Source organism: Melanerpes formicivorus, unplaced genomic scaffold, assembly GCF_026170545.1.
Source record: "Melanerpes formicivorus ecotype bairdi unplaced genomic scaffold, bMelFor1.0.p_v2 SCAF_6, whole genome shotgun sequence".
NCBI lineage: Eukaryota > Metazoa > Chordata > Aves > Piciformes > Picidae > Melanerpes > Melanerpes formicivorus.
In genome coordinates this window covers 19,757,072-19,769,933 of record NW_027142358.1, presented here as the reverse complement: position 1 = coordinate 19,769,933, position 12,862 = coordinate 19,757,072, and the positions used below count along the sequence as shown (strand labels likewise).

Below are 12,862 nucleotides of genomic sequence, written 5' to 3'. Positions count from 1 at the left end.
ATTTCAGCTGTCTCATTCTAGAGTAATTCTTGCAACTTCAGCTCTTGATACTCTTCTCTGTAACACCTGTACGATAAATGAAGTAATTTATTTAGAGTAATGTGGATGAACATGTTTCTAGAAGGCAATTTGTTCCTAAATAAAATGCAATTGGTTGCATAATTGTAACTAAATTTTCTTCAGGAGTTAAATAACTTTTTATCATACTAAATGATAGGTGTTGTCTATAAGGTAGAAGGGTATTATGTAATCTATTTTAAAAAGAAAGTTTTTGTTCTATAGGAAGAAATTGCAAAGTATGATAGAATATGTGAAGAAGCCTATACTAGATCTAAGGATAATAAGATCCTTCATATCAAGCATTGGCTTGATTCGCCTTGGCCTGGTAAGAAGTATTCTGTTGCTTATCCTACTGTTCATGTTACTGTGTTTGTCTTTTGAGTCCATATTCAAGCACTGTTAAATATTTTTTTATTAGACAGTGTTCCTTTAAAATAGAATACATGACCTTTGGTTTACCCCTCTTAATTGTAAAAGAGTATACTGCCATATCACCTTCAAAGAGATTCTTTTCTTAAAACACATGTAAAGTAAGGTATGACTTTGAAAAAGACTTCTTGTCAGCTTAGCAGAGAAGCGTTCTTCCTCTAATGTTAACTGTCTGTCCCTTCTGGAAGGAGTGTGTCTCATGCTACTTTTTTTGTTTGTTTGTTTCTTTTATGGGTGTCAGGGGGTTGTTTTTTGAGGGACTGAGGTTCCATATGCTTTTTATTGTCTGCCTCTGTCCACATGATTAGACTTCATAGAGAGTGAAAGCAGAAACACATCAGATCCTTGTGTACCTGTAACATCAAATTCTGTTGTTATATATACAATCAAAATGATCGTGATTCTCAGTGAAAGGGGAAGACCTAGATTCAGGTTCCTGCTTAGAATGTGTTTTAAGAGTTGTGAGTTGTAGGTAGTGTAAATATCTCTTAATCAGTCCTTGAACATCGCACCAAATCTTTTCCTTCCAGGATTCTTTAATGTGGATGGAGAACCCAAGAGCATGTCTTGTCCTCCAACTGGCATTTCAGAAGACCTTCTGACTCACATTGGCAATGTAGCTAGCTCAGTGCCAGTCAAAGACTTCAAAATTCATTCAGGTCAGTTTTGTTTCCCCTAATGGCTATGTTTTTTTCCCCTCAGGTTTTATATTTCTCCACAGGAAGTGGGCTATTTCCCAGAAAGGAAAATGCCTGTGACTTTAACTCTTCCACCCTGTGGGCAACAAGAGTATGACAGTTAAGGCCCTGCTGCTTGTTCTCAGCATAATGTTCTTTCAGTGTCACTCCACTTCTGTTCCCTACCTCATTAAAATATATTTTTCTCTGAGGGTGGTAAAAGTCTTTTTGTAAGGTTAATAATTCCCTTCAGTCTTCAAGTCCATGTGGAATATGCTCCCTCTATGCAGCACGTTTGTGGGCCTTAATGGGAAGTAAGGTGCCCATTTCAGGAAGCACTATTAATGTTTTTTTAAATGCTAAAATCAGAGAAGGCCATTTAAGACACTCTTAGTTAAGTAACTTTCCACTCAGGATCATAGCTTTGTGTTTTCAGACCTGGCAACAAAGCTTATACACTATGAGTTTAGTTGTAGTACATCTAGATGAATGGACTTAGTGGGCAAATGCAGACAGTTTTTCCTTCAACTTACTGTTTAATGTTGATGTTAGTACAAATCTAGTGTTTTCTCAAAAAGTCTGTTTGACATCTCTTACAGTAAGAAGTTAAGTGTGCCTTTCTCACTGTGTCAGAGTCCTCAGTTAATTCTTTCACTTCTTGGTTATGTTGAAGTCTGGCAGCTCTACAGGAAGCAACAAGAAGTTGATTCTATGGGATAACGTGGAGACAATATGTTTAGGGATCTGTTTTATTCTGTTGGCATGTAGGGAATGTACTTAGGATTGGGAGGAAGAGCTTTTTTCCGTGTAAACTCTCTGGCTATTCTTTCTTCTCCAGAGGAGAATTGTCCTTTAAGACAACTAAACACTATTACAAGTAATGATGATAGGACATTCCCAGTTATCAATTGCAACCTTGTTGATCAGGTACAATTAATTGATGAGATTTAAAACTTTTTACATATATGTGTACTTTGACACTAAGAAATTTGGATTTTAGTCAGACAATAACATTTAATATTAGGCATTTTAATTGAAAAGGTAAGGTGGTCTGTTATTAGTAACTTGATTAGGCATTGGCACCAAGCAGCACTTGTCAGTATATAATACAGATTTATGGTTCAAGGCAAACTTTGGTCTGCTGTGTTCTTGCATGCAGTTAAAGCCATGAAAGAGGAAAAATCTGGGAGAACTATGAGAAAGAGTCCCTTTGAAGTACTTTCTCCTCCCACTAGAGCAAAACAGCATAGTACCTTGCAGTCTTTCAAAAAGCTATTTGAAGATTATTTTGTTGTATTGAATGTTTTGTATATTCTAAAGAGAACATTTTAAATATTTTGATGTATTTTTTACTTAAAATGCAACAATTTTTATGATAACAGTTTTATGTGGAAAGAAAGTAAGGCAAATTGGGGGGGAATTAACAATGGGGAAATATGGTGGGGAAAAAAGTTCAAGTAGAACAGCTTATTGAAAGCACCAGTGCAGATGTGAAAATAAGGTGGTATCAAGTGACACTAGACTTACACACTCCAAGCTGGAAGCACTTACGTGCATTTTTCAAGTTTGATGCCTTTTTGAAAGTCACAGTGTTGTAACTGGTGTTTTGGCTTCCCAAGTTATAAAATCTTTATTGCAAAATATCAGCTATTGGTTACAAACTGAAAAGCCACTGGCAGATACTACAATTTTCTATTTATATGATATATGCATAATATTGATTAACCTGGACTGTCTCACTGTGTAACACCTCCAGAAGTCCAATCAGAGAAATTCCAAGAAAAAATGAGAAGAGAAAAGAAAAAAAAAAAAATCAGGAACCTAATAGCTCATATTTTCAGTTTCTTATAAAGCAATACTTGCTGTTTAGAGGAGTGAAAATAAGTCTTTAGGAAGAAGTATTTCATGATGAATCTTTGTAATTGTCCTCATTAGTTTCCGACACAGGCAATCTTATTTTCTTCTGAAATAAACCATGAACGTTATGCAATCCATTACCTAGCAAACAAGTTAGTTTAATATGCTAGCAGTTCAGTTCTAGGAGAGTAGTTTGTAGACCCTCTGAGGATCTATGTTTAACTTAGCCAGTGGGGAAGGAGAATGATGAATGTGACAGGAATAGAAAATCTCTCTGATGTAGGTCTGTTGATTTCTGATCTTTATTCCGATATAGGACTATCTCGGATCTTGAGAGCTCGCTTGGAAATGACCAAGAACAGGGTTGTTGACTGGGCCTTAGCAGAATATATGGCTTTTGGCTCCTTTCTTAAGGAAGGGATCCATGTCCGACTAAGTGGACAGGATGTGGAGAGGGGTACTTTTAGGTGAGTATTGAAATCCTTGTTAAATACTGCCCCATGCTTAAAGAAGGACCTTGGCATTTTTGAACAGTCTGATCTTCAGATAATGGGAAGTTGATGCTGTACAGCATCAATCAATGTTATAGATTCTAGCAGTCAAAAGTAATCAAATCTCCTGTGTCTCTGTAAACAGCATTTTAAAGAAATGTATTTAAGGTAGAAAAAATGTTCTTAAATACTATATTCCTTCTTTTGCTGAAATCAGAAATTATTTCCCCCCCTGCTTTTTAACTACACATTCAGCTGCACTCCATCTAACTGTTGAGAAATAAAAGAAGGGTGTTTGTTACTGCAGATTCTAAAGTTGTCTAAATACCATTCCAGTGGTGGCTGCTTAGAACTCGAGTATCCTGTGAACAAGCATCTTGCTAGTTGGCAAGGCTTTTCAAAGTGAGCTAAGGTTCTTTGTACCAAGGTTTTTAATGATTAAATAGCATGAATGAATGCAGAATCTGATCACTTGATAAAATATGTACAGTTCTGTTGCCTTACCTGTTTCTCTGTGGAATAAAATGTTAACAATGTATTTCATTGAAGCCTATGATGCAAAGCCCATTGCTGGGAGCGAACGAACTAGCGGCTGCACTATGCTTCATTGTGAATGCTTGCATAAAACAGAGATAAATCTTGGTGCCTGTCTTCTTTGATACAGTGCTCTGTTTCTGTGCTTCATTCAGTATCCAGTCTTCTGGGCTCTCTTACTTTTGCTCACATGTCAATGGCCGTTTAGCAAAATCCTTTGGATAAGACCTGAAAACAAAACCAAAAATAGCCCATATTCTCATCCTTCTTGATTTCAGTATCATGGTCTTAGAAAGTGGTGAGCATCTCCTAGGAAAGGAACACACATGCTCATTGTTTAGAAACCTACCCATCTCTTTCAGGTGAGCGTTAGTCATGTCCAGTACATACCTATAGACTTGAAAAATACTGAGTCTCTAGGCCCAGTTCTCTCTCTAGTGGAAGAGGATTTTCCAGAGCTGCCATCCAGATTTTCCTGATGTTTAAGAAAGAATTATGTTCACAGCACTATAGGGAACAAAATTAAAACCATGTTCAGATAAAAAGCTATTCAGAGTCTGTCAAAGACTAGCTAAGGATTCCTGTGCCATCTGTTTTTAATCATTCAGTCCTCTAGAAAAGGGTTAAAAAGACATTCAAATAAATAATTTTGGAGTTAAGGACTGAAGCTGGCACTGCAGGTGTTTGATTAGTAGTAATTTGGTTCTGGTTTACCACTAGATTTTGAGTTTGATGGAATCTCCAGAATACTAACCTATGGTGTGATCATGAATTTTTGTTAAGAATGTGATAGGGCAGTTGGACAATGAAGGATGAGATAAAAAAAAAATGCCTCAGAGCTCAGGAAGTTGGAGAATATTCAGTTATTCTGTCAAACAGAAAGGAACACTATAGAAATATGTACATCAGTTTATTATACTGGATTGAAGCTCATTTTGTCAGAGGAAAAAGTACCACAGTTAACTCGTGGTACAAGGGTATCTAAGAGATGATGCAGTTCTCAGTTAAGCTACTCTTTTTTAACTGTGTTTGTTTCCTTGTCATAATAGCTGTTAGCAGCTTCCCTAACAACTGAAGCCATTTGCAAATGCTGATGCATTTTTATTGCAGACCCACATTGCAAACACATAGGAAGTATATGTCATTTTATCCTCCCTCTGTATAGAGAAGACCCTTCCTAACACCCAAAAACTGTTGAAGTACATAATGTCTTATGTCTCTGGGGCTGACTGAAGAATGGAATAGCAGCTAGAATTTGGGAAGAACTGAAGATCCTGCATTGCCATAGTGAAAACAGCACAATGGGAGTGCTTCCATTCTTTTGGAGCTTCTGAATTTCTGTCTAGAAGATAGCACTTTCTTTCAGCATTCCTCTTGACAGCTTTTCTTCCTGTTTCAGCACTCAGCATCATCAATAGGCAGAAGCTAGATAAAGCTGCAGATAGGACTGGGCCTCTTCTTGGAGACACACTTTAGAGAAGAGAAGGAAAGGCGGAGTGAGAGTTCTATACTGGTTTGATGTCAATAAATCTGACATTTGTGCAACAGCAATATCTGTCTTGTATGTCTTTTTAATTTCTGGGTGTCTATGCTTGTCATCACCTTTTGTTAGGGTAACACAAAACTTTGTTCTCAAGAAGCTTATTGCCTAGCTAGGCCTTCTGTCTTTGGCTGAATGATGAAAATAAAATGACAGTGACAAAAATTATTTATATCAACTGTCCGGTGTGTGTATATTCCTCTTTCTAGCTACTTCCTTTCCTGTGCTGTTCTTCAAAAAGTCTGTTTTCCTGGCCTTATATGGTTGACTTCTAAATAAATTTCAGAGCTCTTTTGCTAGCATTCATTATAGCAAAGGGAAATACAAAAAGATTCAGTCTTCAGTTCAGTGTTGGCAGCTATACAGCGCACAGTAGTTGCTGCCTCTGTAATACTGTCCTTCTGTTAGCAGTTATAAAGCTAGACATATTGGTGTGATTCACTCAGTTAGGCTGCTCAGAGACTTAATGGATTGCAGTAATTACTTTAGTCGTCTCTGGTTTGGTAGTGTTCCTCAGTGCCCCATCCTAATGCTGATTAATGGTGTTCTAGAGAGCTGTAAATGGTGCATGTGAGTGAAAATAGCAGAGGATACAATTGCTTTAAGTCCTGGTGCTGAGATTAGATACAATTTTTGCATTAAAAACAAACAACAGTTGTTTAATGAAAAAAATAATAGAATTTGCTAAGGAGGCAGAGTGAAATATCTTTAGTAAAAAAGTTGGGTTTCTATTTTATTTTCATTTTAAATCAGTCTATTTTATAGCAACACCTTCTCTACCTCTTCCCCTCCCCCACTCAGTTCTACTAGTGATGAGGTCTTTTTCTGTGAGTGCTTAGAGAACAAGCCTGGATAGTCAGTGAAAGTCCTTAGAGTGCAGCAATTATATTCCAACATGTGATTGTATTGCTAGGTTTCAACCAAACCAGGCTGTTGTGTAAAGCAAAGATAACTGTGTTGCTTATATGCTTTCTAGAACATGGCTTTCATGCTTTCTCTTTCAATATAGTACTGTTAAAGCCTGAAGTTATTCTTAGCTAATCAATTTCTTTCAACAATTATTTGCAGCCATCGTCATCATGTCCTTCATGATCAGGAAGTTGACAAGAGGACTTGTGTTCCCATGAATCACCTCTGGGAGCAGCAGGCCCCATATACTGTGTGCAACAGCTCCCTTTCTGAATATGGTGTCTTAGGTATGTCTTGGGGTAACTATCCAACAGATCTCCCTGTGTTTTTAATAAGTCTGAAACAAGATGTAGGAAATGATGACTGCTAATTAAGAGGATTCCCCCCCCCCCCCCCCCCCCCCGAATTTACTGTAAAGTGGTTAAGCCTTCTGGCTACCAATGTTTACTTTGTTACTTGAATTTGCCAAAACCGTTCAAACCAAAAAACGTCTCCTTCTGCTAGTGACATGTAATAATATACAAACCCTGCTTTTTTGTATGTGTTTTGACATTATCACATTAATAACATACTTTTTTATCAGGTCAGAGCTAAGAATTATAGAACAGGAGCCTAAAAATCCAACCAAAATTCATAGAATCATAGAACAGTTTGGGTTGGAAGGGACCTCAAAGATCATCTAGTTCCACCTGTCCTGCCATGGGCAGGGACACCTTCCACTAGACCAGGTTGCTCAGGGCCTCATCCAACTTGGCCTTCTCCCATCCCCTGTGAAAAATCCTTCTATCAAGAGATTCAACAAATGTACTTTGTCCATTGTAACATTTGTCTTGTATTGTCTTCATACCTTGAAGAGTTTTTAAGAAATTGCTGTCATGTAACCTTTAAGCCAAACTCCTGTTTTTTTTTCCCTACAGTGTGCTATGATAGGTCTCAGTTTTAATATATATCTTAGTTTTAACCTTTTATAACATTAAATATTAGAGGAGAAAATTTCAGCTGAGTGTGTGTTTAGTTTGGGGGTTTGTTTCTTTTAGTTAGTTTGTTTTTCCTTTAATTTTTTGAATGTGTAGCTTGTGGCATCAGGGATATGGATTTGGAGGTTTCAATGTGTTTGCAGTGCAAAACTTCCAGCAGTCTTCAAATGGTACACCTGCTTGTTTAGGCTGCTTAGAATCTGCTTATACTTCAAAACTATAAACAACTGGGAGAGAGACTGAGAGACCTGGGGCTGTTTAGTCTGGAGAAGAGAAGAATGAGAAGGGATTTGGTAAATGTTTATAAATATCTGAGAGCTGGGTGTCAGGAGGGAGGGGACAGGCTCTTCTCTGTTGCACCCTGCGATAGGACTACTGCACAGGATGTTCCACCTCAACATGAGGAGGAACTTCTTCACTGTGAGGGTCACAGAGCACTGGAACTGGCTGCCCAATGAGATTGTGATGTCTCCTTCTCTGGAGACTTTCAAGACCCATATGGATGTATTCCTGTGTGACCTGTGCTAGATTGTATGGTCCTGCTCTGGCAGCGGGGTTTGGACTCAATGACCTTTGGAGGTCCCTTCCAACCCCTAACATCCTGTGATCCTGTTGGACACTTTAGTAGGTTTTGGTGGAAAAGTCACAGAATATGCTGTCATTGGTCTCATTAGTATTCAACAGGAAATTACATAACAGAAGATGAATGTCAGAGAATAACAACTATACAAGAAGCAGAGCTCTGCAAGAGAGTGTGGAATAAAGATGTAAACCAGTTATATATGAAAGAGGTAGCAAAACTCTTCAGCTTCTGGAATCTCTTAAGCAAGCATCCTTTCAGTATACAGTTTTGGGATTCACACAAAAGTATCTGTTGTGGTTGATCTTTGCACTGCTGGAACGGGCACCTAACGTTTCCTCAAAAGTCAACTGCCAACAAAATCAGGGACACTTTGTAATATGGATATAATAATCCACCCTGTTCTTATCTGAACTGCTGTTCTGAGTGCTTATTTCAAGAAAACAAATTCTTGTTAGTGATAGCATTAATCACAGTGAATTATTTTTGGTACTGAACAGACATTTTACCTTTAGTCACAGAGAATGGATAACCTCCTTCTGTTATGATGAGGGTGGCAAGAGGAATGTGGAGCACGAAACAAATATATCTAATAATTTATCAAAAATGTTATTGATTCTATGGATAAATAATGAAATACTGTTTCATATCTATTTCAGAGCTAATGTGAAGGAAAAAGATGAAACATTGTACTAGATGGGATGGTAATTGATAGCTGCTTTCTTCAGAATTCCAGAAGTATTTGACATAGTATGATATCAGAGGCATTTTTACATAAGCCACATAGTACCTATTGCTCATAATATTAAAGCAGTATAAAACTGTACAGTTGGACCATTGGCTGAAGAGCTAAGATTTTTTGGGGTATTTGTCTTAGCTCTGTGTTAATTGGTATGAACAGAAGTTTGTGTCTCTATAAGGTAATAGCAACAGGTAAATGTAAACTTTAAATAGGGGTGAACAAGGGAGAAAGTACCAAAAAAATTGTCATAGATAAAAGGCAAGATTTTAACTTCAGAGGATGATTTTGTTTCTTTCCAGTTTCCTGTTGCTTCTGACAGTTTAGTCTGGGCTTTCCTGAGCCTGTTTACAGAGTTGGTGAGAATTTTATGGGTAAATGGGTCATACAGGTTTCTGGGTTAGTGGGGCTTTACATTCAAATAACCTATGCAAATGTGACAGTGACAGATGTCTGAATATGATTGAAACCTAATTTTGTTCCAAAAATCTCACCTCAATAGGTCTAAGAAGCCCAGTGTTGAAATGGTATGAAGGGTAATTCTTACTGCCACAATTCTGTTCTATAAGAAATTAACTGAGTTCTCTTTCTTGATCTAATTCTCCTTACTATTGCTCTTCCACCTTCTCCAACAACAGAAACAGGAAAGCTGATTTAATAATTTTCATTAAATACAGTCAATAGGGCAAAATATGGGCTTGTTCATACACTGAAACAAAGAGTACCACTTCTGTGCAATTCTGCTTCAGCAGATGTGATGACACATTCTTCAATATTAATATTGATATTTTTCAACTGTTGAGAACTTTAAATCCCTTATCTGAGATGGTTTTGAACAGTAAAGGACATTAAATTGGTGAAAATAGTTGATAAGTGATATTTTATTTTATTTCTTTCACTGAAAGTACCATGTTTCTGTGCTGAAATGATTTGATAATTAAGTTTGCTCTTCCTTGCTAGCTTTTATATCTCAACTTTTTCCTACTTGTTTACTGTCATGTGTTGTATCCATGGCGAGAGATAAGCAGCAGTGTGAGAACGTGTTTCTTCTAGTTTAAGTATCTCAGTCAAAGAGGAGCTATTAGAATTGGTACCAGTTTGGCTGGTGACATCACTGGGTCTCCTTTGTAGGACATGGAAGAATAAGTGAATATTTGCAATTCAAGGAGTTGGTTCTTTAGGAGTAGCAAAGCCCCCCCACACTTAATTTTTATTAACTGCTGTTTCACCTATATAAGCCTGTTAGAAGGAACAGTTTGGGATTGGCACTCTAAATTATGTGGGTTGGAGGATTGTCTGCTTAGATTTTCTGTTAAACATAGCACAAGCTGTCTTTGTAACATTCTGACATTAAATCCTTGTGCTGATAAACCCTCTATAACGATTAGTTAATGTTCATGCCTTGTCACTTTGGAATCATACTGAATTAAGCTATATCCTTACTCATGTTTATTGAAGAAACTACAGTTCTCAGGACAACCATGAAAAGTGCTAAAGTGCTATGAGGAGAAACACGGCCTAAGATGCTGTGTAAGCTGCCACTTTGCTTGACAACACCTCTTTGTCTGCCAGAGTGAGGAAAGAACAGTAAGGGAGCACAGCAGGAAGTGGACTAATACAAACAAGCATTTCATCTAGGGACCTTAATGAACTTCCACAATTAAAACATTAGTTTTGCAACCTTAGTCAAGTGCTGTCTATTTTGTTTTGAAAGTTTACCAAACTGCTGTACTGGGTCCTGGCCCCCTGTGCTCTGACGTGCTCTGAGCCCTGAGCAGCTGCCTGGTGTTCAGGAGCAGACTGGTAGCTCTCCAACACCCATTCATACCTGTCATTCCTTGAAAGCTGTCTTGCAGCCTCCTTGTCTTGGCACTGAATTTCTTCAAGCTTAAACCTGCTCTCTGTGTTTCTAGCTGCACAAGAGTTAATTCTTAAAACTCATGAATTTTGCACTGCATTTTTAAGAAATGTTAAATTTTTGTCTCTGCAGACACAACAAAAGTGTGCAGTTCTTGTCTCTGCAGGCACAAACAATACAAGTTTGCAAGGTCTCTGCTGCAGTTTTTTTAATCATTTACTCTGAAGTTGAGCCCTCATGAGGGCCCTGGATAGGAACTTGCTCCTCTACAGTTCATGTCTCTTCTCTAGAGCTGTGGAGTCTCTCTAGCTCAAATCACCTTCCCTGACCTTGACTCATCTGGTGCCCAAACAAATCCCTTTCAGGAAAGCACTTCATCTTCTCCTGGGTTGTTCACCTTGCATCTGTCTAGATGTCCTTCCATAATTTTTTAATTTTTTATTTTGTTTTTAATGTCCTGATCCTGGTCTTCACATGATTTTCTCAACATGCAGGTAGGAGCAGTAGTTCTTGACAGACTCTCTAGCAAATGCTGTAATTGATGGAGATAATAGGTTTAATGTTAAGAATTCTCATTGTCATTTGCCTTCTGGAAAATGGGTTTTGGTATACCAAAGGTGAATATACCACAGATGCATGTTCCATGAAATAACAGCTTTAGCAGAATTAATTTTGTAATATTAATCAGAATGAATAGATTCCATTTGGATGTATTTTTGCAGGTATTTTTATTGCTGTCAAGAAAGCTTGCAAAAAGGTGTCTGTGTTAGGATCGCAGCTTGCAATGCAGCTTCACCTGGGACGTTGTCAGCTTGTGGAGATTATTAATACAAAGTGGGCAACATGATAGGAAATTAAATACTGTACTCTTTTTTTTTTTTAATGATTTTGGTATATGAAACAGAATTATATGTGTGCTCTGACCAAGTTTTAAATATGCACAGAGCTCTGTATGCTTTGAAAAGCACTGTGATTATTGATGTATCCAAGTGGTCAAGACCTCAGTTCCTCCTCTGAAAAGCAGACTACCCCATCCTTACAGAGAGCAGCATATGCTCAAATAAGTTTTGTACATATTGCATATTTTCTCAACCATGTCACCCAATCAGTAGAAATGGTCTTTTAATGCTTGTGTAAAATGAGAATGGGATTCAAGCCTATCTAGGGAAATCTATTTTTCAGATACCTTTGGGAACATGCATTGAAGGAGTTGTGTAGATTTTTCCACTGTTTGCGTTGTGTTAAAAACAGTAGAATTGCACAAATAAGGAGGATGGAGATGTAGAATATGTTTTGAAAGAAAGGCTACTCGGGAAGGCAGGCGAAAAGAATGGCCAGCAAAAGCTGTCCTCTTTGGTAATGCACTGTCACAGTGACTCACAGACAAAAGGCCATCTGTCTGAATTGTCAGTCTCCTTACAGCACCTAACTTTGTAGTTACCTTTTACTGTGAACATGAGCATCTTCTGGAGTGCTAGGAACATCTGAAGGACTGCTAGGAGTTCAGCAGTCCAGAAGCCAAATGATAAAAGATTTCTCGCCATGGGATGGTAAACAAAAAGCTGGATTGGAACTTCCAAGGAGTAGACTATGAAGACATACTATAAAGCTATTTCCTGTGTGGATACATGATTTCCCTTGAAGGTCTTGTTGCTTTTTCCTCTGCCAACCTTCCAGGAAAGATTCTATACTGACATTGACTGGAGCAGAAGAAATAAATCCTGTAGTCCAGATTTACCTGTAAGCATTGAGTTAAGCAAGTTGAATTTCATACATAGATGACTCATGTCAAAGCTTGATGTCAAGTGTTGGGAGGATGTTTTTGTAGTTCATGTTATTTAACAATTACTCAGGAAAGAGTTACAACTTGTAGCTTTTTGACTAATACCCTACAACAGCAGAACTAGTTGCTCTGCTGGGATAACCTTCAGTGAGAGTCCTCCCACCTGTATTTGAAAGCAGATCTTTATAGTCTGTGCAGAACCTAAAAACTGCAACATAAAACATATTTATCCATCAAATATTTATTCTTCATGTGTACTACTCTGTGTGATTCAAGTTTTCCTCAGAACCTCTACCTCCACAGCTGTTTCATTGCACTTTTTTTCACTGAGAGCTTCAACTTCTTTGGTTTTAAAAATTCCAAACTAATAAGTGTAGAATACAACAAGTATTTGCTCAGCTGTATCTAAGTCTCAAAGGGAAAATATG

General features: G+C 37.7%; 1 protein-coding gene across 3 annotated transcripts in view; it reads left to right on the top strand.

Moving 5' to 3' along the window:
* Positions 1-12,862, top strand: part of OGDHL (oxoglutarate dehydrogenase L) — a 51,715-nt gene that overhangs the window by 26,147 nt on the left and 12,706 nt on the right. For all 3 annotated transcript variants that reach the window (XM_068139996.1, XM_068139994.1, XM_068139995.1), the window contains exons 14-17: positions 283-385; positions 1,020-1,148; positions 3,340-3,490; positions 6,657-6,784. In XM_068139996.1, the coding sequence (XP_067996097.1) occupies positions 283-385; positions 1,020-1,148; positions 3,340-3,490; positions 6,657-6,784 (511 nt within the window). The remainder of the gene's footprint in view (positions 1-282; positions 386-1,019; positions 1,149-3,339; positions 3,491-6,656; positions 6,785-12,862) is intronic.